The sequence below is a fragment of the Jaculus jaculus genome, chromosome 6 (genome assembly GCF_020740685.1).
Source record: "Jaculus jaculus isolate mJacJac1 chromosome 6, mJacJac1.mat.Y.cur, whole genome shotgun sequence".
In the NCBI taxonomy this organism is placed as follows: Eukaryota; Metazoa; Chordata; class Mammalia; order Rodentia; family Dipodidae; genus Jaculus; species Jaculus jaculus.
Genome location: NC_059107.1, coordinates 64,903,184 through 64,930,138, shown reverse-complemented (window position 1 = coordinate 64,930,138; position 26,955 = coordinate 64,903,184). Strand labels below are relative to the sequence as shown.

At 45.6% G+C, this 26,955-nt stretch overlaps 1 protein-coding gene across 1 annotated transcript in view; it reads right to left on the bottom strand.

Annotated features, from left to right (window-relative positions):
* Positions 1-26,744, bottom strand: part of Tgfa (transforming growth factor alpha) — a 135,630-nt gene extending 108,886 nt beyond the window's left edge. The window contains exon 1 of the mRNA XM_045153630.1: positions 26,657-26,744. Coding sequence (XP_045009565.1) covers positions 26,657-26,696 — 40 coding nt within the window. The 5' untranslated portion in view covers positions 26,697-26,744. The remainder of the gene's footprint in view (positions 1-26,656) is intronic.
* Between the last annotated feature and the right edge of the window lie 211 nt (positions 26,745-26,955).

The following is a 26,955-nucleotide window of genomic DNA, read 5'->3' as shown; positions in this document are numbered from 1 at the left end:
AGCTCTGGCCACTCAGTTCTGTTCTTATGGCTGGTGGCCTCTGTGTAGCTACTCTAGCTTCTGTTTCTTTTCTAAAAAGTAACAAACAGGTGTCCTTCTCCTGGTCAAGGTTGTAAAGCAGGAATGAGGGGGACCTTAAAAAGTGTGAGTCATACTGAGTGATACCTAGTAAACACACAATGATGGTATTTTGCATGTGAGGAGTTTTTTTTTTTCTTTTAATGTTTTGGGTTTTTTTTTAATATTTTGTTCATTTTTTATTTATTTGAGAGCGACAGACACAGGGAGAAAGACAGATAGAGGGAGAGAGAGAGAATGGGCGCACCAGGGCTTCCGGCCACTGCAAACAAACTCCAGACGCGTGCGCCCCCTTGTGCATCTGGCTAACGTGGGACCTGGGGAACCGAGCCTCGAACCGGGGTCCTTAGGCTTCACAGGCAAGCGCTTAACTGCTAAGCCATCTCTCCAGCCCATGTTTTGGTTTTTATCAGACAAGGTGTCCTGTGCTGTCTGCAGCTGAGGCACACACTCAGAGGTGCCCCTCTGGTGTTTGGGATGCTCCCATTCAAGCCTTTCTTCCACCATCACATTGACCTGGTCCAGGTATCCTTAATACATCAACTCCATCTCTCTGGGCCAACCTCAGTCCACCTAGTTTTCCAAGCCCAGCTCAACTTTCTGGTCTGCAACTCCAGCAGACATGGCCTTTAGCTCTCTCAGAGCTCATCACTCCCTAAAGCCAGCAGTGGATCCCAGTCAGGCCACACATGAGGACCACTTGAGATTCCAGTCCCTCCCTTTCACAGCTCACACCTCATTTTCCATCTCTCATTTAGAAAATAAAACCTGATTATTAGCACAGCCCCACACCAAGCTCAAGGGCAAATATGTACTTTGAAAGATTTGAAATGGAGACTCTAAAATGCTTAGAACTGATACCATGGGCACAGTGTTAGCAGAGAAGTGAAAGGCTGGGAAAGGCAGTGTATTCTTTCTGACATTCTGAAAAACTTGTACAATAACAACAAATACAGCCACAGAGGGCTGTGAATATAGCTCAATTTGTAGAGTACTTGTCTAGCATGTACATGGTCCTCAGTTTGGTCCCCAGCACAATATCCCCAAAGCTAGGCATGATATGCATACCTGTAATCCCAGCACCAGGGAGATGAAGGAAGGAGGATCAGGAGTTCAAGATCATTCTCAGGTATACTGTTGCTTTGCGACACTTTTGCTCCTAAGGCCAGGTGGGTGAACGTCAATACCTTGCATTATACCAACATATATATTCTTCAACTTACCCCAAGCCCCTGATAGCACAATGCAGCTCACTGGCCTCTTGGGCTGAGAGGAGCCCTGACACAAAGCAGAGCAAAGAGCACGGGGGCCTGAATGCACAGCGTTGGCTCAGTTATTCAGCTAGGACACAGGCTTCTGTGTGTCTCCTCAGGGTGAGGAAGGCCCTGAACCCATCTGTACCTTGCCCTTTTCTCCTAAGAGAGAGCTTATCTCTTGCATCTTTTCTACGATCAAGGTTTATCTAAGACCTACGCTTGGGCTGGGTGCTGAATCAAACTTCCTCTTCCTCAGGCCTCTCCTGCCACCCCTCATGCCAGTTCCTGGAACTGCAAGGCAGCCAGGCTGGCTGAATCACCAACAGGCTCTACCAGGGCCAAGCTCAAAGATGGCCAAGACACAATGCCAGGCTGAGGCGTGCTGAAAGCCTGTGCCAGCTGCCTGACACTGATTTGAGCCTCAAAGAGTCTCTAGAAGGGGACAATTTCCAGAGTCCTAGACACAGGGCTACAAGAGGCCAATACTATGGTTCCTCCCACAGGTCCCCTGAGAGACTGGAACACGCAGGCAGAGGACATACTGCTAGGAAGTGTGGGAGCCAATGCCAGCTCTGGTTGGGTCTACAGGGATGGTATTGAGCTTCCTCCCCATCTCTGGAGACCACTGGGCTGTCACAGCGTCCTTGGCCTTGCAGTGTTTGTGGAATTGTCGGGACCAGTACTTAGCCTCTTGATAGCCCTAAGCAATCCAGGTGCACTCCCATTACCCATGGCAAGGCCTTGGGTAGACTAGCCTCCCAGCTAGTGACTTGGAAGTCAGTGGGAACAAGAAGGTTAAAAATACATAGTGGTGCAAGCCTTCAGTCTAAGATATGATCACTAACCTGGGGCTACAGAGTAAGCAAGTTCCAGGTTAGCTTGGACTAGAGTAAGACCCTTCCTTGAAAAAAAACAAAGAGAAAAGCAATCTCTGCCCCATTTCCTGCAAGAGGGACAAACTCATCCCTTCCCAATGCTCAACACTACCCAACCCCCAACCACCTAGCAAGAAAGCCTTGCAAAGGCTGGGGCTTGGGCCAGCATAAACACCAGCATGACCTAGAAGGATCTAAGATTAATACAGAGTCAGCCTGGGTATAAGGACAATTTGGGAGAAGGGACAACATCGCTGTCCATCCCCTGCACTCCTTAGGAGACAGCTTGTGACCAAGTAAGGTGGCTGATTAAGACAAGGTGGAAGATAGGAGGAAACAAATCCCCAGAAGATCAGATTTCCTTAAAGGACTTACAGTCCCAGGCTTCTTGGTGCACTTCACACTCACTACAGTATCTCATAAGTGACTGGGAGGGAAGAGGAGAGGACAGTCCTGGTAACAAGTGCAGGTACCAGCTGCTGCTGAAGGGTTTCAAGTAAGAGACAGCAGAGCTTGGCAGACTTACAGCTTTAGTGGGGAGCCCCTAGTTGGGCTTCTCACCACTGGTAGTGCAGCCCCTAGGAGTATCTGGAAACCTATGGGGCCATATTTATAATTGTTATAATGATTGGGTATTACTGAGTGGGACCAAGGATATTCTGCTTAAAATGCTAAGCTTCTCATTGAGATATTCTGGATGCCAACAGGGGAATATCCCTTCAAACACAGGCCAGTCAGCCTGCAGCTTCATCTAGGCAGAAGTGCCCCACACTAAGGGAAAGGAACACATCGGCAGTTGTGTGAGCTGACAGAGCCTGGCAGATGGTCTCCCAGAAGCTCAGGAAGAGCCTGGTGATCACCTGTCCTCATAAAGCTGAGGTGCTACTGTCCCTGTTGGCTCTTCCTACCATCTCATGTGCCTATATCCATCTGAGCCTGCTCATGCTCAAAGCATTTGGGTGCACAACATGAACCTACCACAAACAAAGCCCCCACCTAGAATTCTGGGCAGACTATGCAGCCCCAGGAGGGGCCTCAGCATGGTTTTCTTCTGGTCCACACCCAGCTTAAGGATCCTGGTTTATTGTGCTCGAGTCATGTGTGTTGTCATGGTCAAGGGCAACAGAACTGTTTAGTACCTCAAATGTCATATGGGCAGAGTCTCATTTGTGGAACACTAGTAGGGAATGGGGCACGCTGTTGATAACTTCTGGACAGACAGCATCAGGTACCTTTTGGTGGTATCAGATTAGGTTGAAGGGAAACAAAGATATAGCTTGAATTCCTCAGTATTATGGAAGACACAGTAGCTCCCCAGTAGGAGCTGTGGGTGGGAGTTTCCATCAGCCCTGCTCTCATCCTCCCTACTTATCTGCTTGATCTTTTGGGAAAGGGCCAAGACAAGAAACTGAGGGAAGAAGCAGGCAGAAGGGAAAGGCTGCTGCTAGGCTGTCTCTCCTCAGACCAAGAGGCCCACAGCAAGGAGTAAGGGACAAGCACTGCAGACTGAAGCCCTACAGAAGAGTGCAGTGAAATAAAGATTATCCATACTCAGGGTGTTCTGAAGTCCTGACTAGACAAGCAGATCTATTCAAAGAGAAAGTGGACCAGGAGTGAAAATTAGCTGATGATGTGCTACACTCCCAGAGAAGAAAGAGTGCCTACTGCTCAATACTCTTGTAGGGTCTGGCTAGAGTGCTCCCTGCTATGTGCCAGAAGTCACAGAAGAATGCACAGATCCTCGAAGTGAAAGAAGACAGCCTCCAGTTGTGTGGCCTTCTGGAAAAGGCAGGACTGTACAAAGTAGTAAAACAATCAGTAGTGTCCAGGTGCTTAGGAGAAGGATGGATAGTAGCTCAATGGATTTTCAGGGCCCTAAGTCTACACTGTATGACATTACTATGGTAGAGTACAATGATCAATTTAAATTTCTTCAAGCCCATATAATGTGTACCACCAAGTATGAACCCTAATGTCAACTAGTGAATTAGAATTTATATTAAAAGTTAGTTAAATAGTTAAATAAACTTTAGTTAGTAACAACATAGTGATATCTAGGCTGGTCAAATGTAATAAACACCATGTGGATGAAAGATGTAACCAGTAGACAAGAAGGTGGGGAGAGGTAGGGGTGGGGAAACTCTGCTCTTTTGAGCAGTTTCTCTTTTTGTAAAAACATTTTTATTTATCTGCAAGTAGGGAGACAGACAGTAAGAGACAGTGAGTGAAAGAGAGAGAGAGGGAAAGAAATGAGTATGCCAGGGCCTCTTGCCACTTCAAACAACTCCAGATGCATGTGCCATGCTGAGTATATAGCTTTTCATAGATTCTAGGAAATCAAACCCAGGACACCAAGTTTTACAAGCAAGGTCCTTTAACTGCTGAGCTATCTCCCCAGCCCACTGATCAATTTTTCCTTAACCCTGAAGTTGCCCTAAAAATAGGCCACTAATTTAAAACCAAACCAAATTTAAAACCAAACTACATGACAGTATGATGGAAAGAATGGCTTTTCTCCACATTCTGAATTGTCCAAACTGGTGCCTTACTCCAAGAAACATGCCCAGAAGGCCCGAGCCTGAAAACCAGAGGCAGCTTTTCTGGAAACACAAACCTCAGGCCATCATAGACCATCCACTTACTGACTGTGAAGGCTGAGACAAGACAGCCTGCAAGGTGCTGTGAATTCCACTGGCTGAGAACAGAGAAGGTGAGTGGTGGGCCACTTCCCACCTGTCCTGGGTCACACTGGGGAAAGCTACATTTAGTTAAGTGTCCACTGTGGTGGCTCCCAGCCACAAGCAATGGCCAGTTTTAGTAGTCACTGGCTAATCTTCCTGGGTGGGACCACCCTGCCCTCAGCCTCATTCTCAATCCAAGGGCATGTCAGAAGAGGGGCAGCAGAGGACAGCCACAACCCCTAGGGACACAGAAAATACATTAAAGGGGACTAAAGTGGAGTGTGGGTCATAGCCAAGTGTAAGGCTGTCTCCTTTAAACAGAAAGGCTGACAGCCATGGTCAACAATCTGAGTGGCTTTGCTCCTGAGGCTTCTCTCTTGACACAGGGTGATGAGCACAGTTCTCTGTGGACACTCTCAGACTGAGAATTTAGCCCTCTGGCGACATGTGAGAGGAACTCCCCTACAGAGCACCCCACCCAGCCTTCACTATAAAATGAGCTGCAGCTGCAGTGGTAGGGACTGCTTCTTCCTCTGTCCCTCCTCACACTCAAGGCAGGCAAGGAGTGAGAGAGGTCTGGAATCGTTTACCTATGGAAACAAAGTTCAAGGCCATAAGTAAATTCAGCCTGTCTCCTACTTCACTCCCTTCACATCACTGCTCAACCTTTTATCCTTTATTTCCAGCATCCTTGGGATCAAGGGGAGGTCACATATAGTAAGAGGGCTTTGGTTTACAGCATTTTCAGCACCCAAAACAGCACCTGACAGACTGAGCTCAGCAAATTCTGAATGACTGACTCCAGCTCTGTTGCCAGCCAAACTCTCTAAGCCCTTCCACAAACACCACGAGGGAGCCTTAAGCACCCATTGGAGCAGAATGTTATGAGGAATCTGGGAACCCAGATGCCTTGAATCTGGAATAAGACACACTATGCAACTGTGTCACAGACACTGAGTGTTTTCTTCATTTTGGGTTGCATATGTGTTCTTATGCTCAGTAACCCAAGTGTCCTTCCTCAGATGCTATTTACTTTTTTGAGGCAGGTTCTCTCACTGGCCTGGAGTTTATCAAGACTGGTTGGCCAATGAGCCTCAAAGATTCTCCGTCTCCACCACCCCCGCACTGGGACTGTAAGTATGTCTAACCTGCCTGGCTTTTTAAAAACATCAAATTCAGGCCCACATGTTGGAGGTAGGCAGTTTATCAACTGAACTACTTCCCTACCCCATTCCTGTCATTTCTGAACAGGTGACATCTGACAGACATGAATATAATTAGGAAGTCTATTCTAAAAATATCCATGGTAAAGCATCCAAGACAGAAAGAACAGATTCAAAGTCTGAGAAACAAGTAGGAAGGCTGGGGTTGCTGGGGCAGGACAGTGATTGAAAGTAAGCTGTAAAGATGACAAGACAGTGTCTCTTACGGAATCCCTGGTATTCTGGGTTTATTCCATGCTGAGCAGCCACGGAAGGCTTTAAGAGAGGAGCAACAGCACCCGCTGTAGTTAACCTAGGCTACTAGAGACAGAAAAGGCAACAAAGAGGCAAGAGTGAATGCTAATAGAATAGGATGAGGACACTATACGAGTCTAGGCAAGGGTGGCTTTATGTGGGTTTTGGGGAAATGAACCCAGGCCATCAGGTTTTATAAGCAAGTGCCTTGAGCCAGCTCTCCAGCCCATTGATCAGTTTTGCTTTAAACCTAAAATTGCTCTAAAAATGTCCTATTAACTTAAAAATCAAGCAAACTAGCTAATGACAATGAAAGCATGATGGACAGAATGGCTGTGACTGGACCACTGAATATCCATTTGCCTGTGAGGGACATCTTTGTTGCTTCTAGGTTTGGGCCATTATGAATACAACTGGCATAAATACCCATGTATAGATTTTATTGGGACATTAGTTTTCAGTTCTTTGGGTACACAGCAAGGACATGGCAGCTTTTGAGGGCATGAGAAGTAGCTGGATGTGAACACAAATGGAAAGAGAGCCCACAGGACTTGCTGACAGACTGACAGTGGGAAGACACCCAAGCCTTGTGCTCTGTCTCTGCCTGCACCATGCCCTGCTTTCTCTTTACCTGGCAAGGCCATGCAAAGTCCAGTCAAACATCAATCTATTCAAAGGCCTCTCCTGACTCCTCAGATGAACAATTCTCTCATAAAAAATTAAAAAGCAAACAAACACATAAATACAGACAAGGGCCTGGAAACATCAAGCAGGCTCAACTTCTACAATAGCATGTGCCAATCAATCCCATCTTGGCTCAGTGGGTAAAGAACTTGCTATGCAAGCAAGAGAACCAGAGTTTGGATCCCCAGAACTCATGTCAAAGCTGGTGAGGCCCAGAACCCATGTCAAGCATGTATGGTAGCCTATCAGTAATCCCAACACTCAAGGCAGAGACAGGGGATCACCATGACAAACTAGCCAGTTAGACAAACCAAATCAGCAAGTTCTGGGTTCAAGTGAGGGAGTCTGTCTCAGTTACTAAAGTGGTCCAAAGAAATACCTAACATCAACCTCTAGCCTCTACATGCATACATGACATATGTGACTATGCATGCATACACACATACACATACAATGTTCCCTCCAGCTTTCACTCACCATCCCTGAAATACTTAGACGCTACCCCCCTTCCCTGGACACCCCAGGCTGGTCTGGGAATTCACTGTAACAAGTTCCATCTGGAAGAAAATACTGGGGCCAAGCTTTCTGGAAGCTCATTCAACATTTCCTGCTTGGAGAGACCTCAGAGAAGAAGGTCTGGAGGGGTACAGGAAAGGCCCAGGGCTGACTTGTGTCCAGAGGCCAGCCAGCAGCAAACACACAATGCAGAGATATTCAGGTATGCATGTCACTGTCCTAAAGATGCTGGCTCAGCGGCAGCCTCAAGGCTCATGGGAGCACAACCTTGGCCTCTATGTCTTTTCTGTGTTATGTGAAGAATGCCTGTGGAAAGAGCTCAACAAGTGTCCACCCTCAGGTGAGGGTTACTGTGTTGTGGGAGCCAGAGAACTAGGACACACCATGGTTCTTCTCTCTAAGAATGGCAAAAGCCAGTGTTTCTTCTAGCAGGAAGGAGTCTGAGTCTACCAAAACACTTCTGCCAGTATTTCATAAGGACCTGAGACCTCTCCAACTGCCCAGTGTGGTACTCAACATTGTTGTCCTTTTATGCTCCTGATCTTGAGGAAGGTAGGCAATCCAGAGTGTCCTGAAGGGTAACAGGCCACATTTTCACCTCTGTGACTAGCTGGGATGCCAGCCCTAACTACCAAGGCTCAGTAGTACTTCTACGTGGTTTAGGTATTCATTTATGGACCACGTTTAAAAAAAAATCAAAGTCTGGCAATATGGCTGGGGAAAGGCACTTGCTTGCAAAACCTACCAGCCCAAGCTTGCTTCCCCAGCACCCATGTAAAGCCAGATGCACAAAGTGGAGCATGCATCTGGAGTTTTTTTGCAATGGTAGAAAGCCCTGGTGGGCTCAATTTCTTTCTCTCTCTTCCCCTCTCTGCTCATAAATAAATATTAAAAAAACACAATCAAGTACTGCTTACAAAATAATAAGTTATGAAAGGTAATTAACAAAAATAAGAACACCTTTAATACTTGGAAATCCATCTTGTTCTAATTCCAAGAAAAATGGCTCACATCTTGAGCAGAAATGCATATGTATGTTACCACTTCCATCTTGAACCCTCAGCAGATTATTAAGCAATCAGAGTACTACTTCCCACTGAACTTAAATGCAACTCCCAAGTCTTTCTAGACAGCCACTTCCAAGAGATCACAGTTGGCCCAGAGGATGGAATTACTTCCTAGTTGTGCTAACACACATATATATACTACTATATCAATGATAGGAAAACCAGACGTGGAGAGCAAAAGGCAGAGGAAGGCAAATACTGACCAACCATGGAATGTTATCACAGAACTCGAGAACAGACACAAGAAGAGAGGTAAAGTAAAAAATCCACCAAGTAGTAAGTAGAACACATGAGCCATATCACCCAGAAGCATCTGTCTATTTGACTAAAAAATGAAAGGGGACTCCTCTACCCCTACTGCCAATGCAAGGGAGACTGTGCATAATATCAACAGTTAATATTCCCCACGTCCCTAAAACAAAGGTTTTCATATAAACAAGCTCCAAATTTTCAGAAAATTGCCTGCAACAGCTCTGGAAATAGCTCCTCAGGTGACAAGCAGCCCAGGGGAAGCGATCTGAGCCATTTCTGAACAGAAAATGGGAGCACCACGGGGTTTTTTTCAGTGCTTTCAAATTATCTTCCTGGAGTCTAAGCACTTTCCAAAAAAAAAAAAAAAAAACAAATGACTTTATCTTCAAGGGCAAATATGAGGTCCTCATGTCCCCAGAAAGCCCCAGGGACTAAGACCATAAGATGCACATGAGGACAGAAGAGCCGCCAGCTGAACTTCCAGCCCATCCATAGCCCAGCTGCTTCTGCCTGTTTTGTTTCTTTTTTTTTTATTTGCATTTGTGGTGTGTATGTATATGCATGTTCCTATGTATGTGTGGTGGGTGTATGTGCGTATAGATGTACACGGATGTGTGTAGCATGCATGTAGAGGCCAGAAGTCAATGTTGGGAGTGGGTGTCTTCCTCAATGGCTCTCCCCAATGTCTACTGAGACAGGGTCTCTTGCTCAATCTAAAACTCACTGATTCAACTACTCTAGCTGGCCAATGATCCTCAGGGATCTTCCCATCTAAATCTCTCCAGGGCCAGCATTACAGGCATCCACCATGCCTGCAATTTTTACACAAGTGCTGGGATTGGGATCTGAACTCATGTTCTCATGCTTGTGGGGCAAGCATTTTACCCAGCCCCTTCTTGCCTTGTTTAAGGAACTAATCTGGGATAGCCTCACTGTGGCTGTGGTTTAGCGCTCAAGGCTAGAACTCAGAAAAGGTCTGTCCTCAGCCAGAACAGTTCCATCCTTGGCCTGTGAGCAGTGTCTGGCTCACTCACAGGGGGCAGTACCCCCAAAAGGAACAGGAGCCAGCCAGGAAGTCCTGCTTCTTGACTGCAGAATAAGCTCAGTGATGGAGCCAGGTAACTCTCCTTCCTGTTGGAGTGTGAGGTTTATTTGGGATCCTTGAGTTCAAAGGCACAATTAGAAAAAAGATGACTTCAACCAAGAGGGACTGTTCTGCTCCAAAGGTTAAACCTTTTCTTTCTCCTGCCTAAGGTTCACTAACTGGGCCAGGATGGGGAGAGAGCTACATGGAAAGTAGGAGGCCCACATTAAGTCCATGAATGCCTGTGGAGGGAGGCCACAGCAGCACTGTCCAGGGAGCTGCTGTGTGTGCTGAATGAACCCTCAGAGATACAGAACATCAGCTCTTCCTCCCAGTGGACTAGCAGGGCAGCCCCTACACAATTACCAGCAAGTCAATTTTTTTTAACCTCTGGAGTGGACAGAGCCTACTTTAAACTAGGTTCTAGAAAAGGATTGTCCAATCAGAGGATTTAAATATGACATATTACTTTTTTGGAGACAGAAGTATCAATGTATAGCCTGGGTTGATCTTCCTGTCTCAGTTGAGTGCTGGGATTTACAGGCAAACATCATCATGCCTGATAAGATTTAGATTTTTAAAACCCACCTCATGGTGCCTGACACTACTTACATAAGACCTGCATAAGAGGAGGAAAAAAATGATGATATCAAAATAGAAGAGAAACTTATCAGAAAGAAGGGATTCAGTGGAGGGGAAACTTGGGAGAGAGAAAAGAGGGTGGTGGGAGGGGATTATGATCATGGCATATTGTCTATGTTTATGGAAGTTGTGAATCAAAAGTTAAGGAGAAAAAAACACTTCTTTTGTCAGAAGCTCATTCATTGCCAAAAAAAAAAAGGCCTTTTTACTAGCTGGTTTATGCATATTGATAATTTGTCAGTGTGTGCTTAAAAGAACAAAAAAACACTTTTAATAAACATTTGTAAAACGTTCACATCATGTTCTTTTCCTAACACATGGATCCAGCCGAAAACCAAATATCGAAGGTCATCTGTTCTAAGGTGTGAAGCCTGTCAGCAAATGCTACCAGCCACATGCAGCTCCTGTGTAGGAGTGAAACAGAACTCAGCTGCCTTTCTCTCCAGTCAACATGCCAGTGCTTTCTGAGGGTACATGGCATCATTCGGGCTGGGGATGAACTGCCTGAAAGAAAGGCTGCTAGCAGATGCACGAAAATAGGGAAAGTGGAAAAAAGTCTGTCTTCTGCTGTGACTAGGGTGAGGGAGTTGTTGCCTGGAGGTGCAGAAGGGGGAGGCAGAGGTAAGACCAGCACCTTCACTCACTGAGGGAAAGACTGTATCAATGGAAAAGATGGCCCTTTAAAACAAACACCCATTTTTGTTGTTTTTTGGTGTGTGTGTGTGTGTGTGTGTGTGAGAGAGAGAGAGAGAGAGAGAGAGAGAGAGAGAGAGAGAGAGAGAGAGCAGGCTCAGGTATCCTCCTCTGTTGCTCTTCCACCTTTTTCTCCTGATACAGACTCTCTCACTGAACCCAAAACTCCCCTTTTTTTCAACTAGACAGGCTGCCAGGTTGTCCCAGCAGTCCCCCTGTTTCCCCTGCCCTCAGTACTGAGGTTCCAAGCATGTCCAGCTTTTGACATAGGTGCTAGGGACCCTCACACTTACACAGCAAGTGCTCTTACCTGACAAGCCATCTCCACAACCTTAGCATAAACATCTTTTTAAAATTAGCATTAAAAGTTAGCATAGAAATGCAAACAGGTTTCCATTGACAAATTTATTATTAGTTCCCAGGGCCACAATAAAATAAATCAAATAGCACACCTTGTGAGACCACCTGTCACCCGAGTGCCTAACTCCTGACTGAAAGGGGAAAGAAAGGCCTCCAGCAGACTATATTTCCAACCTAGAGAGGTAGCCCTTTCTTTTCAATTAGCAAGGAGTTACCCTGAATATGATAAACATTCAGGGGAGTGGCATTCTGATGACATTTAGCCCAAGGTAGGTCAGGTAAGTCACAAAATGATACCTCACACCTGACCAGCCTCCTTCTCCTTCAGTGACTAACTCAGGGAATCAGAATGGTAGGTGGCAGGATACCATGCAAGGTTTCTTGATTCAATCCTTGTTCTGCCACTTCTTAGCTGTGCAAGTTACCTAATACTGTTATGCCTGAATTTCCTCATCTACAAAACTGGGGTACATACAGCACATGGAACTTCTGGAGGGTAAGAGGAGTTGGTTCAGCAGGTAAGGTACTTTGAGAACTCACTGCATGCTGGCATTGTTTCCTCAGAGTACTCCTGGAACATTGCTTTTGAGCCTAAGGTGTGCACTATGTATGTCATGTCGTTTTGCAAACCCGATGTGTTGGGGCTGGGGTTGTAGCCCACTTGGTAGAGTAGTTGCCAGTCTTGGCTGTAGAGTGAGTTCTAGTCCAGCCTGGGTTACATGCGACCCTCTCCTTAACAAAAGCAAAACAAACAAAAAATCTTCCATGCTACTATCTTCAAAAAATTCAGGGGCTGGTAGCAAGGGCTAGGCTAATGTTCTTTTTTGAATTTATATTGCTAAACCCAAGAGAGACCCTAATACACAACTCTGTATTCTCTGAAGCAAAAAGCCATAAGACAACATGAAGAGAGAGCCTCCCTCACCTCATACTGACAGACCTTTTTGTTATTCCTCTACTGGCTCTACAATACTATGTATATTAAGTGAACAAAGTAGCTGTGTTGGGCAAATTAAGGGCCAAATGTTACATTAGATTTGGGCTACAAAAGTCACAATGACGGGCTGGAGAGATGGCGTAGTGGTTAAGCGCTTGCCTGTGAAGCCTAAGGACTCCGGTTTGAGGCTCGGATCCCCAGGTCCCACGTTAGCCAGATGCACAAGGGGGCGCACGCGTCTGGAGTTCATTTGCAGAGGCTGGAAGCCCTGGCGCGCCCATTCTCTCTCTCTCCCTCTACCTGTCTTTCTCTCTGTGTCTGTCGCTCTCAAATAAATAAATAAATAAATAAAAATTTAAAAAAAAATCACAATGACTTTTGCTTTAGGTAAATCCTAGGTGGGATGGTAGCTGTAAGATCCCCAGTGCCTTGTCCTTCATCTGAAATGTAGAAAATCAGATTAACTTGAAAGGGCTGTTTTGTTTACTTTCCCTCTCCTGTACACTATAGGAAAAAGCTTTTCACAAGAAAATGAGCTTCCATTACATAATGAGTTGATGTTGTTTTCCTCAGTGTAAATCTCTTAGCTTTCAAGTCGCTCACTGAGGCAGAACCGGTTGGTTTTTAAGAAAGAACTTACTTGAAACTTCAACGTCAACAGGAGAAGGTCCCACTATCATGACCCATAGACCGCATTAGTCCAGGAAACTGTAGCAGAGCCTTTGTTCTTTTCCCTCCACAAAGAAAGTTAAAATAGAGTTCGGTTGAAGACAGGAAGAAAATTTGACTCCCTGGAATTCCCACATACAACAGACTACATCATCAGCAGGTACCACAGTGGAAAAGTTTACTAGTTAAGACCCTCAGCATTGAAAACAGACCCTAAAAACAGTTTCTGGATTATTAAAAAAGGCTAAATCCAAATTTAACACACTGCAAGGGGAAATAGATTTCCCTGTGATGGCTGGAAAGGTCAATCAACCTAGAGCAGAAACAATCAGATCCCATAGGCAGAAATCAGTAAAGACAAAGTTGAACAACAAAAAAGAAAATTAGGTTAGGGATGTGGCTCAGTTGGTATAGGGCTTTGTCCAGCACGCACAAAGCCCTGGATTCAATCCCCAGCACAGCACAAATGTGGCATGGTGAGGCATTCCCATAATTCCAGCACTTGGGAGGTAGAGGCAGGAGGATCAGAAGCTCCAGGTCAGCCTGGGCTATATATAAGACCAGGTCAATTGGGTAAGATGAGCATCTATATAACTATTTTAAAACAATGGCTGAATATACATTTCTGTAAGCCTGACCATATTCTGAGCTATAAAATGTGAATTTAAAGAAATGGAGTTCATATAATACATGCTTACAGACCACAACTAGATTGAATTTAGGAATCAATAGGGCTGGCAAGATAGCTTAGTGGTTAAGGCATTTGCCTGTGAAGCCTAAGGACCCAGGGACCCAGGTTTGATTCCCCAGGACCCACATAAGTCAGATGTACAAGGGGGCACATGTGTCTGGAGTTCATTTGCAGTGGCTGGAGGTCCTGGCATGCCCATTCTTCCTCTCTCTCTCTCTCTCTCTCTCTCTTTCTCTCTCTCTCTCTCTCTCTCTCTCTCTCTTTCTCTCTCTCTCTCTCAAAAAAAAAGGAAAAATGTGAAAAAAAAATTTAAAAAAGAAATCAATATCAGGAAGATAGCTGGAAATCCCCCCAAGTTCCTAGATATTAAACAACATATTTTAAACAGTACATAGACCAAAGAAAGATCTCAGGAGAAGCTAGAACTATTCTGAATTAAATGAAAATAAAAACACTGCTTATTGAAATTTAGGGGTAGGTACAGCAAGAGCAGTGCTGTGAGGAAAAAAGATGGTGGAATGAACGTGGCACACAGGAAGACCTAAAATCAGCAATCCAAGCTGCCACAATAGAGAACTAAAGAGAGAACAAGCTAAATTCAAAATAAAGAGAATGATAACGTTGTTTCACATCAAATTTGTACAAATTAGCCATTTCTATACAATGATACTCCTTAAGCTTTTCCACCAATGGCCCCAAAATGACAAGGAGAGGGAACTTCTATCTATCCCTCTACACTCTAGAAATAACCTAACTTGGGATGGGTGGAGAGAATTTATATAAAAGTCTTGTTTTACACTAAAAATCAATTTTGATATCTGATTCTTGCTTTACATTCACAAATATATCCCAATCAGCTTCAACATAGAAAACAATGTTATGGTCAACCACTTAAGTTCCTTTTCGATTCTCCAATTAATGTGTTCCAGAGAGGTGTACCAGGAGCAGTGTTGGTCTCAGGTGTGCCAGGACTAACTTCACGTGCGGCCAGTTGAGAAGGGGATGTGAGGACACAGGTTTAGCTCACCAAAAAGTCACACAAAGAACTGCCAGCAGCATGCCTCACAACCTCCGATTTATGTATCTGGGAGCAGCATGACATTCCAACCACCCAAAAGTGGTGCTTTACAGCCATGATCCTCCAAGCAGTGGGACAGAACAAATGCCACAGTTAGATAGGATTCACCTGAGAATGGGTCACCTGACCCACTGGGATTGAAAAAGAGCAACTGCATAAGAAATCATCCTGCAGACAGCGGAATAACTAAACATGACTAAACCTTTATGGCAAGTCATACACTAAGGTGCATTTCTCAAAAGAATTAAAGTTAGAACTTACAAGTAATGCCACAAAAATTCAAGAGAAAATTAGATACCAAAGAGCCACAAAAAAAAACATTCCTAGCCCAAAGCTATGTGTTATAAACAGATTTAAAGCCTCCATAAATTTGAAATGCAAACAAAAACAAAATACATGGACTGGGGAATAGTAAAGTGCTTGCCATGCAAGCCTGAAGGCCTGAATTGTATTCACAGAACCTATGTTTAAAAAAAAAAAGCCAGATGTAGGCTGGAAAGATGGCTTAGCAGTTAACATGCTTGCCTGCAAAGTCAGAGGACCCAAGTTTCCCCAGAACTCATGTAAGCCAGATACACAAGGTGGCATATGGGAATGCAGTTAGTTGGTCTGTAGTGGTGAGAAGCTCTAATGTGCCCATTCTCTTTCTCCCTGCCCCCACCCCCTCCTACCCTCCCTCCTCTCATAAATAAAGAATTTTTTTAAAAAGCAAAATGTGCCCATAATCTAAGCGCTGGAGAGGTGAGAATAGGAGTCTCCCTCGGGCTCACTGGTTGGTCAGCCTAGCCTACTTGGCAAACTCCAGACCAATGAGAGACTCTGTCTCCATAAATGATGGCTAGTGTTTCCGAGGAATGATGCTGACCTCTTGTGTATGCACCTGCACACACACTTACAAAGAAAACCAAATACCAAAACCACACTTCCAAAGCCCAGAAGCCCAGATAAAACATATGAGTCTAACAGGAAAATGACAAAACATTTTAATGCATATATTTAAAAAATGTTTACAGGGGCTGGAGAGATGGCGTAGCGGTTAAGCACTTGCCTGTGAAGCCTAAGGACCCCGGTTCGAGGCTTGGTTCCCCAGGTCCCACGTTAGCCAGATGCACAAGGGGGCGCACGCGTCTGGAGTTCATTTGCAGAGGCTGGAAGCCCTGGTGCGCCCATTCTCTCTCTCTCTCTCTCTCCCTCTATCTGTCTTTCTCTCTGTGTCTGTCGCTCTCAAATAAATAAATAAAATAATTTTAAAAACAATGTTTACAGGGCAATAAGAAAATAATTAACCTTCCCCAAAACATGATCCAAAGGCAAAGATAAGTAACTCAGAAGAAAATTAACTCAATCTTATTAAAATCCAATGATAACATTTTATACAGTTTCAAAAATGACAACACTTACCATAGACAGCCTTGCTGATAAGCAGGCATTCCCACATAGCTGATAGAAAAATAAATGTGTACAGCTTTTCTGGAAGTTGGGTTGTTAAAACACAATAAAGGAAACAATGTCAACTTTGGACCCAATTATCCATTTCTGGGGACTTGGCCATAGACAAAATAATTAAACATGATAGTAATGATTTAGCTGTAAGAATTTTCATTTTGGAGATCATGACATCAAAATAAGAGAGAGACTGATTAAGAGAAGGAGGGGATATAATGGAGAATAAAATCTCAAAGGGGAAGGTGGGGGGAGGGAGGGCATTACCATGGGATATTGTTTATAATCATGGAAGTTGTTAATAAAAAATAAAAATTCTTAAAAATAAAGAATTTTCATTTCAGGGCTGAATTTTAAATTTCCATCTCCATCAACAAAGGGCAGATAGTTAAATGACAAATTCAACAGAATGCATGGTAGTCATAGTTTATGATGTACGTATTTGCTACAGAAATATTGTCCCTATACATTGTAAGTGATATACTTTAAAACAGAATCTACCAGATGCTATTTATGGAGTGAGAAAAATGAGTTTACAAATATCTATCATGTCTACAAAAGAGACCAAGAAGCATAGCTGGTAGCTGAACCTGGTGAGCTGACTTCTCTGGTGAGCAGATTTGGGGGTGTTTTTAGATTCTTGTTTGTTTTCAGATTCTTCTACTTCCTTCCGGAAAAAAAAAAAAAAAAAGAATCAGCATGACTTAAGGAGGCTGGCAGAGGAACACCCGTCCTTCCCCCGTACCTGGGGAGGTGATAGCCAGAAGGATACCAGTTCCATGGACCAGAAGTGCCCTACACTGCATCAGGGGTGTCTGTACTTGGGGGTTTATTTAGAGGACTGGGAGTGGGTGACAAGGCTAAGGGACAGTCTAAATCTAGGAGGAGTCCATTTCTATGTAATCTAGAAGTTGACCTAAAAACGCTCAGGCCCCAGGCCTGCTTCCATCCCAGTTCAGGGAGCATGATTCATCCCCTGAAACCCTATTACAACACCCAAGTGTGCTATGTGTTAAAAGCATCTGTCATTGTTTCAATCTGCCACACGGGGCGTGAACAGCATGCAACCAGGCCCAGGGAAGTTTACCTACAGTGTAAAATAAGAAAAGAAGAAACCAGTGCCAGGTGAGAGGGGGGTCAAGGTGCCAGTTTCTGACTGAGCTCAGTAGCAAATTAGTGGATAGGTCATGTTCTGCCATCATTCAAAGCTAGTTCTTCCAGGCCACTACTGTAGTAAGTTGCAGGTCAGGTGCTTTCTGTGCATCCAACAGTCTCCTAACTTAGGGTTTTCCTTGTTGACTGCCAGGCCTGAGAGACGGAAGGAAGGATGTGTCACCGCAAACCTTACAAACCTTACCCAACAGCAGTAGAGACTTCAGTGTCACTGCTTTAGGAGTACTTTTTAGCTAACTAGTTCTCTGGACTCCTCAGAGGTGCAGTAATCACCCACTGAATGTCCCTTCCTGGGCAAGAGGTGTAAAAATCCAGTAAAGACATGTCTTGGTGCTTGGAGAATTGTTTATTAACCTCAGACTCAGAATAAAGGCTCTGAAGAACCTAGTATCTGGGCTGGAAGATGATATAGTTGGTAAAATGCTTGCTCCTCTTGCATGAGGATCTGAATTTTATCCCCAGAACTCCCCCCCCCCACACACACACACACAAAAAGCCACATGTGGTAGCACAAGTTGTGAGCCCAGCACTGAAGAGGTAGAGAGAGAATCCCTGGGGCTCACTGACCAGCCAGTCTAGCCTACTGGGTGATTTCAAGGCTAGTGGGAGACTCAGTCTCAAAAAAAAAAAAGTGGACCAAACTTGAGGAACACCACCTCAGGCAGGCACACACATGCACCTACATATACAGGAATGCACGCGTGCGCGCGCGTGCGCGCGCGTGCGCGCACACACACACACACAGAATATTTAATATTTGTACCTGGAAGTACTAATATTAAAAACAAAACAAATTTTAAAAACAAGCTAACAAGGAATAAAACCATTCCCACTGTGCTATCGTGTTGTGTGGAGGAAGATTTTTAACTTTTTAAAGCTTAAGGAAGCATCAGGGTGTTATTTATCAACCTTTACTAGACATCACCATGCCATGTATCGTCCAAATGAGACTGCATTACTGTAAAAGCTTTAGTGTGTATGTATACAAACCAGAGTGGTGCATTACAGCCATGATCCTCCAAGTGGTGGGACAGAACAAACACCACAGTTAGATAGGATTCACCTGAGAATGGGTCACCTCACCCACTGGGATTGGAAAAGAGCAACTTGCACAAGAAATCATCCTGCAGACAGCAGGATAACTAAATATGACTAAACCTTTATGGCAAGTCTTACACCAACATGCATTTCTCAAAACAATTAAAACTAGGACTTACAAGAAATACCACAGAAATTCAAAAGAAAATTAGATACCAAAGAGCCACAGAAAACCCATTCCTACCCCAAAGCTATGTGTTATAAACAGATTTAAAGCCTCCATAACTTTGTTTTAAATTTATTTATTTATTTATTTATTATTTTTGTTTTGTTTTTTGAGGTAGGGTCTCACTGTGGCCCGGGCTGACCTATTCACTACATAGTCTCAGGCTGCTTTAAATTCACAATGATCCTCCTACCTCAGCCTCCCAAGTGCTAGGATTAAATAAACTGTGCCAAGGCCGGGCGTGGTGGCACATGCCTTTAATCCCAGCAATCGCGAGGCAGAGGTAGGAGGATCACCATGAGTTTGAGGCCATCCTGTGACTACATAGTGAATTCCAGGTCAGCCTGGACCAGAGTGAGACCCTACCTCGAAAAGCCCAAAAAAAAAAAAAAAAAAAAAGCTGTGCCACCATACCAGCTAAGCCCCATAAATTTGAAACAAAAACAAAAACATGAGCCGGGCATGGTGGCACACGCCTTTAATCCCAGCACTCGGGAGGCAGAGGTAGGAGGATCGTCGAGAGTTCAAGGTCACCCTGAGACTACATAGTGAATTCCAGGTCAGCCTGAGCCAGAGTGAGACCCTACCTCGAAAAACCAAAAAAAAAAAAAAAAAAAAAAAAAAAAACATGGGCTAGGGAGATAATAAAGTGCCTGCATTGTATTCACAGAACTTATGTAAAAAAGCCAGGTGTGGGCTTAGCAGTTAAGTCATTTGCCTGCGAAGCCAAAGGACCCAAGTTCGATTCTCCAGGACCCATGTAAGCCAGCTTACACAAGGTGGCACACTCATCTGGAGTTCATCTGCAATGGCTGGATGTCCTTGGCGGGCCCATTCTTTCTTTCTGGCAACCTCTCTCTCTTTCTCTCTCAAATAAATAAAAATAATTTTTTTAAGTCAGATGTGGGCTGGAAAGATATCTTAGTGGTTAAGGTGCTTGCCTGCAAAACCTGTATGATGCAGGTTCAATTCCCCAATACCTACATGTGGTGGTTTGATTCAGGTGTCCCCCATAAACTTAGGTGTTCTGAATGCTAGGTTCCCAGCGGATGGAGATTTGGGAATTAACACCTCTTGGAGGCAGTGTATTGTTGGGGGTGGGCTTATGAGTGTTATAGCCCGTTTCCCTTTGCCGGCATTTGGCACACTCTCCTGTTGTTATTGTCCACCTTATGTTGGCCAAGGGATGATGTCTAGCCTCTGCTCATGCCATCATTTTCCTCTGCCATTGTGGAGCTTCCCCTCAAGTCTGTAAGCCAAAATAAACCTCTTTTCCCACAAGCTGTTCTTGGTTAGGTGATTTCTACCAGCAATGCGAACCTGACTGCAACAGAAAAGTGGTACTGAGAGTAAGGTTGCTGCTAGACACCGAACTGCGTGGCTTTGGCCTTTTGGAGCTGATTTTTAAGAGGGATGTGGAAGGATTTGAAACCTTGGCCTAACAGATGCCTGACAGTGCTGTAAGTACAGCTTGATGGACTATTCTGGTCAGAGTTAAAAGACCTGAATGTACTAAGAACTATGGACTGTGAGGTTTGGCTTATGAGGATGAGAACGAGCTTTGCTTGGACTGGGATAGCAGTTTGTGTGGGCAGCTTGCTGTTATGCCCCTGTCCTGAGAATTTGTGCAGGGTTGCTTTGTGTAGAAATGGACTTGTGAGAGTAGAGGGATATAGCACAGAAATGAAATCTTTGGGCTGAAAATTCTGCCCATTCAGCTGCAATTATATGAGATTACAACCTTTGAGATTGAGCCACCTGACCTGCACTGTGGCAACAGGAAGAATGCACGCTCTTTTGAAGGAGTGTCCTGTTCTTCAAAGTCTGCTTTACCCTCCCCCCGCCAGATTAACAAATTGGGAGTCCTAACTGGTATTATGAAGTACAAGAAATGCAAGAAAGAGAGGGTCATTGAATTTGCAACAAGGTCTCGTGTTTTGGAAATGGCCATGGGCAGTGTGAAGCAGGATTGCTGGATGCCTGCATGGAGACCCAACGGAGCTGTGAGGATGAACCACGGGTTGCAATGGAGACCCAGTAGAGATGCTGGGACCATGAGATGGCTGCTAAGGAAAGCTTCAGGTCACAGATGAGGTTTTTCAGGACTGTGAGTAGCCTAGCTGGAGGGGCAGAGTTGGAACTCCAGAGACTTGCTAGTTAGAATTAAAGGACTTGGAGATTTGTCACTTGCTAGAATTGTTGGACTTGAAGCTACAGAGTTTGATGTTTGCCCTGGTTGTTTTAAATCTTGTATTGGTTGAATATTTCTTTGCTACGCCCAATGCCATCTTTTGCAGTGTGAATGTTTATTCTGTTCCATTATGGGGTTTGGGGGGGTTGATATTATGGCTCAGTTAAAAGATCTTGGATTATGGGGATGTTTGAACATCATTAGGATTGAAAATAACTATGGGGACTTTAAAAAAGTTGAACTGAATGCATTGTATTTTATATGTGTAGATATTGTAGATTATGGGAGCCAGAAGCAGAATGTGGTGGTTTGATTCAGGTGTCCCCCATAAACTCAGGTATTCTGAATGGTGGAATGGAGATTTGGGAATTAATGCTTCTTGAAGGCAGTATATTGTTGGGGGTGGGCTTATGGGTGTTATAGCCAGTTTCCCCTTGCCAGTGTTTGGCACACTCTCCTGCTGCTATTGTTCACTTTATGCTGGCCAGGAGGTGACGTCCACCCTCTGCTCATGCTATTGTTTTGCCCTGTCATCATAGAGCTTCCCTTCAAGTCTGTAAGCCAAAATAAACCCTTTTTCCCACAAACTGCACTTGGCCGGGTGATTGCTGCTAGCAATGTGAACCTGACTACAACACCATGTAAAGCCAGGTGGCACATGTGTCTGGAGTTCATTTACAGCAGGAGGAGGCCTTGGCACGCTCATTCTTAGTTTTCTTCTGCCTCTCTCTCTCTCAAGTAAATAATTTTTTTTTAAAAAAAAAACAGCTAACCAGGGCCTGAGGATATAGCTCAGTTGTTAAAATGTTTGCCTTGAAATCATGAAGATCCAGGTTGGAACCCCTGAACCCACATAAAAGCCAGATGTGGCAGCATACTTGTAATCCTAGCACTGGAGAGGTAGAGACTGGAAGATCCCTAACGCTCACTGGCCAGCCAGTCTAGACTACTTGGCAAGCTTTAGGCCAGTGAGAGACCCTTCCTCAAATCTAAGGGTGTCCTCTGGCCTCCACATATGCACCTGTATACACTTATACCCCACTCTCCCTCCACACATAAAAGCTAACCAAAACCAAAAGTCACTGTGAAGGTCCACCAATGCTCTATCTACAAATAATCCTAAATATATTAATCCTTTACCATTAAATTAAGTTCATATTTTAAAGTTAGGCAATCAAAAATAACTGAAATGACAACAAAACAATGCTCATTTTTTGGTAATTAAAGTATGAGATGATTAGGGTTGGTAAACTTAAGTCCAATAACACAGTAAAAATGGGCTGGAGAGATGGTTCAATGGTTAAAGCACTTGCCTGCAAAGCTTAATCACTGGAGTTCAATGCCCCAGTACTCACATAAAAACAGATGCATGAAGTGGCACATTCATCTAGAGTTCATTTGCAGTAGCTAGAAGCCCTGGCACACCCATTGTGTCTGTCTGCCTTTCTCTCTCCTTGCAAATAAATAAAATATTTTTTAAAAAGAATACAAAAAATGACAAAGCTCTAAGCAAAGACTCTAATTGCCCCTGGGGCAAGACAGGCCAAAAGCGCCTTTCATAATGGCTCCTAAATCCTCAAGTGCAGTTAAAATATCAGACATGTTTTACATGGAGCAAAAGATTCCCAGTAGCAGCTGCCAGAGCAGCAGTGACTCCCCAAGTGCTCCCTCCAGGTGTGCAAGCCACACCTGGGAACATGGATGTGCAAACTGTCCTGTCCATGTTCTAGGTCATTCGGATTTGAACATTGCTGTGGAAGCTGTTAAGGAGGTTCAGTGTGGAACAGATGTCTACTTCACTGTGTTCAAGCCATTCTAACACTGGCTGACCCGATGCCCACCCGTTAGTGGCCAATGTGGCGACTAGAACCTTTTTCAAAACACACTTTAAAAAGGTCGTTAGAGATAAGTCCAGTGGAAAAGTCATCTGTGTGTCATGTTACCACAGCAACAGCAACATGAAGCATCTTTTACTTTCAGAGGAAAAGTCCCCTTTGCAGAGGACATTATTCATAAAAAGGTCACATTATCCTGAGGAAACCAAATTTTGGAAAAGCAAATAGGGAAGCAGCATCAGAGGAGTCCATCCACACCTCTCCAGTCCTCACTCTGAGTGAGCACACCCTAACTGGAACTGCCCAGTATGGAAAGCATGTGCCCTAGTCAAGCCTCTACGGTCTGCCTGAAAGACAACATTTCCACGTAATGGAGACAAGAAACGCCTTACTTCAACATCCTTCCTAATCCCTCCCCAAGGATTCCAAAAGAAAGGTCACTTCTTCCACCTCCGCCCACCCATTTTATGACATCCTTCTCTAAGGTCTACAACCAGTCCTCACCTACAGGAGATACTGTGAAAATAAGCTTTATCTCTGGATTATTAAACTCAAAGCTACATCATTAAATTGATTTCTTTTTCTATATAGCATTTATTTATTTATTCTGCAGTCCTAGACATGGAACCCAGGACCTTGAGCATGCTAATCAAGGGCTCTTTCCTGAGCCACACCCCAGCCTAATTACTTATATGATTTATAAATAGCTTCCTTGTTTACCATCTCATTGGATTCTCAACTGCTCGTAGGTAGGGACAGTTTTATTAGTCCTACTTTACAGAAGAGAAGGCCATGACTTAGGTGCCTACCTCAGTACAAACAACTGGTTGCTAAATATTAAAGAGCAGTCACAAATGCTTGGCATTAAAACTTGAAAAAATTCAGGATGTCCAAAAGAACAGGGGGCTAGAGAGATGGTTCAGTGGTCAAAGGCCTTGCTTGCAAAGCTTGACAACCCAGGTTCGATTCCCCAGTACGCACATAAAGCTAGAAAAAGTGGCACACGTGTCTGGAGATCGTCTGCAGCAGCAGAAGGCCCTAGTGCATCAATACTCATTCCCTCACTCTCTTTCCCCTTCACCCTCTCTCAAATAAATATTAAAAAAAAAAAAAAAAAAGAGCTCCATGATGGCACATGCCTTTAATCCCAGCACTCAGGAGGCAGAGGTAGGTGGATCCCCGTGACTGTGAGGCCACCCTGTGAATTCCATGTCAGCCTGGGCTAGAGTGAGATCCTACCTTCAAAAGCGGGGGTGGGGGGGACTCCTAAGCTTGTTTGTCACCTGTCAAGGGATACTGAGCACAAGGTATGTTTCCTGGCAGAGGATGCAAAATAGGCAGGTGAGCTCAGGTAAAATGAACAGCATTTTAGTCACTGAACTCACACAAACTGCCTTGGTGTCTGGGATTTTACGAGGTTCTGAGAACCAGCAATGGTGATGGTGGTGTTAAGGTTAATTAAGGTCTTACTACATATCAGGCATCAGACTACATAAAGTATATTCAGGAGCCCCTTTTGATATCCCCATTTCACAGAAGAGAAAAACAAGGTGCTGAAAAGGTAAGTTAACTTGCATCTTGTTCCCTGGACACAGAAAAGAATGGACCAGGAAGCCAAGCCACGGTGGGGTCTTCTGCCTGCAACACAGTGGACATGAGAAAGCAGACACCACAGGAGTCTGTCTTATGTTTCCAAGGTTTCCATTTGGGTGGCAGCCTCCACACTCAGTCCCTCAAAATATTAATCAGTGCTCAGGCTGTAGGTATTCAAGCCTAGGCAGCCAGGCCTTTCTCAGACTAGCCTCAGGTTTTCTAGATCTTGCTTGTAGATAGAACAAGGGCTGATCTGCATGGAGCTTTGCAGGAAATATGCCAAATTAGAGACACGTGGGAGGCAGCAGCTGAAGGAACTCTGGTTTTTCTTCAAAAGAATATAAAGAAAAGGGAACCCTTAATGGTGTAAATTCCTCCTACTACCCTGGTCCACCCCCTTTTTCATATTTTGGAATGTATGAGCTGGCTCTTACAGAACCATCAATCCTTTTATGTTTACACATCTTCTTTTCTTTTTCTTTTCTTAATTTGGTACAGAGAAAGAGAAAGAAATAGAGAGAACAGGCACACTAGGGCCTCCAGCCACTGCAAACGAACTCCAGACGTATGCACCACCTTGTGCATCTGGCTTTTGTGGGACCTGGAGAATCAAACCTGGGTCCTTAGGCTTAACAAGTGCCTTAACCACTAAGCAATCTCTCCAGCCCAGTATATCTCTTTTTCTTAAGAAGGACACAAAGATCAAGCTGAAACAACATTCTCAAAAGAAAAAAAAAAAAAAATGGTGAAGAAGATCTGTGTTCATGGCTGAGCGTTACCACAGAGGCTGTTTGTGTGCAGGGCAACTTTCGGTGTCCTTTCTCATCATTGTCACTGGGTAACTACCTTGAGATCCTGTAGTTCGGTGGCAGTCTGCTCTAACAGCAAGTTTCAAGTGTCTGCATTATGTCTCCTTTAATGCAAAGTCTGGAACTGAGAGATGGACTATGGTGGGCACAAGTTAAACGATTTTCACATTCACAGTTCTGCCATGCTAATGGTTAGTAAGGCTATCTATGGACCGTGGGCTGGCCTTCCCTCCCTTATAAACGGAATGAGAATGATTCCTTCTTCAGGTGAGTATGAAAACTAAATAGAGTACCCAATCCAGGCCAAGTACCCACGTAGTTCCAACTATTATTATTACTACTGTTATTTGTAGACAACATTAGGACAGGGAAGCTATCTGGAGGCTTCTCACTACGTACGTCACTGCCTTTTTAAACATATTTGAAAGCAAAACAAAGTCAACCAACACTCAAAATGCAGTTCTTGGAAAAAAGACGGAGAGCGGCCTCAAGCCGGGTCACCTGTGGGTGAGCTTCACGGAGAGGCTCAAGCATCTCAGGATGACGCCCCCCCCCCCCACCGCCCTCTCAACGGGCATTTGGAGGGCAGTGTTGCCCGCGGGTCTGGGAACCCCACCATGGCACGCGGACAGGAAGCAGCTGCAGCCCAGGGCGTATTTTGGGGAGGGGTTCCGAAGCTTTCCTCCCGGCTCGCCAGACCCTGATGCAAGAACTCTGCACGGGTTTTCAATGCGGCTGTCCACGAGCCTTCACGGAGGCGGCAGCAGCAACCACCACGCCACTGACAAGAGACCGGGACGGGCCGGGAAAGCGAGGCCGGAGGGGCTACGCCTGGGCCGACAGACACCCGCGAGAAACTGAGGGACGCCACCTGCCGCCCGACCCACGAGTGAGCGCGCCGAGCGCTCCCCGCCCCCACGCGCGCCCGCGTCCAGGCGCCGACCCAAAGGAGACCCGCCACGCTCGGCTGGGCTCGCCCCTGCTTTCCCGGAGTCGGCAGCCTCCGCCCTCGGAAGTTCACTGAGAACCATCGAACAGCCGAGACCCACCCGGAGTGCCAGCGCCCGGAGGTGGGAGGCGCGGGCGCCGCGGGGCGCGGGCTGGGGTCCGCCGGGACTCGGCGGCGCAGGCGGTGCCCGCGCCCGGGTGGCCGCGGGAGCCGGCTCGGCGACGGCCAGGTGTGCGGGGCGGGGCGGGGCGGCAGCGGACGCCGCGCGACTGAAGTTGAGCCCGAGCGCACGCACGAGCGAGGGCCGCGGCGCCCGCCTCCCGCGTCCCGGGCGGACGCGACCCTCCCCAGGAACGCGCCGGGCGCCCCGCGTACGTACTCAGCGCGAGCAGGGCGGGCTGTCGGGCCGCGGGGACCATCTTCTGGACGGCGGGCGCTGCAGCCACCGCGCTCCCGGCGGCGGCGAGTGGCCGCGCGGCGCCCCGGCTTGGGGAAAAAGGCGCAGGCGGACGGGGCCGGCCCCCGGCGCGCGGGCGGGGTAGCCGCGCCTCCCGGTGGCACTCGCCCGCACGCTGCCCGCGGCGGAAATGGGAAGGAGGTTCCGCCACCTCTCCGCCCCTCCGCGACCGGCGGCGGACCACCTTCCCCCGGGGGCGCCCGGGAGGGCGCGGAGGGCGG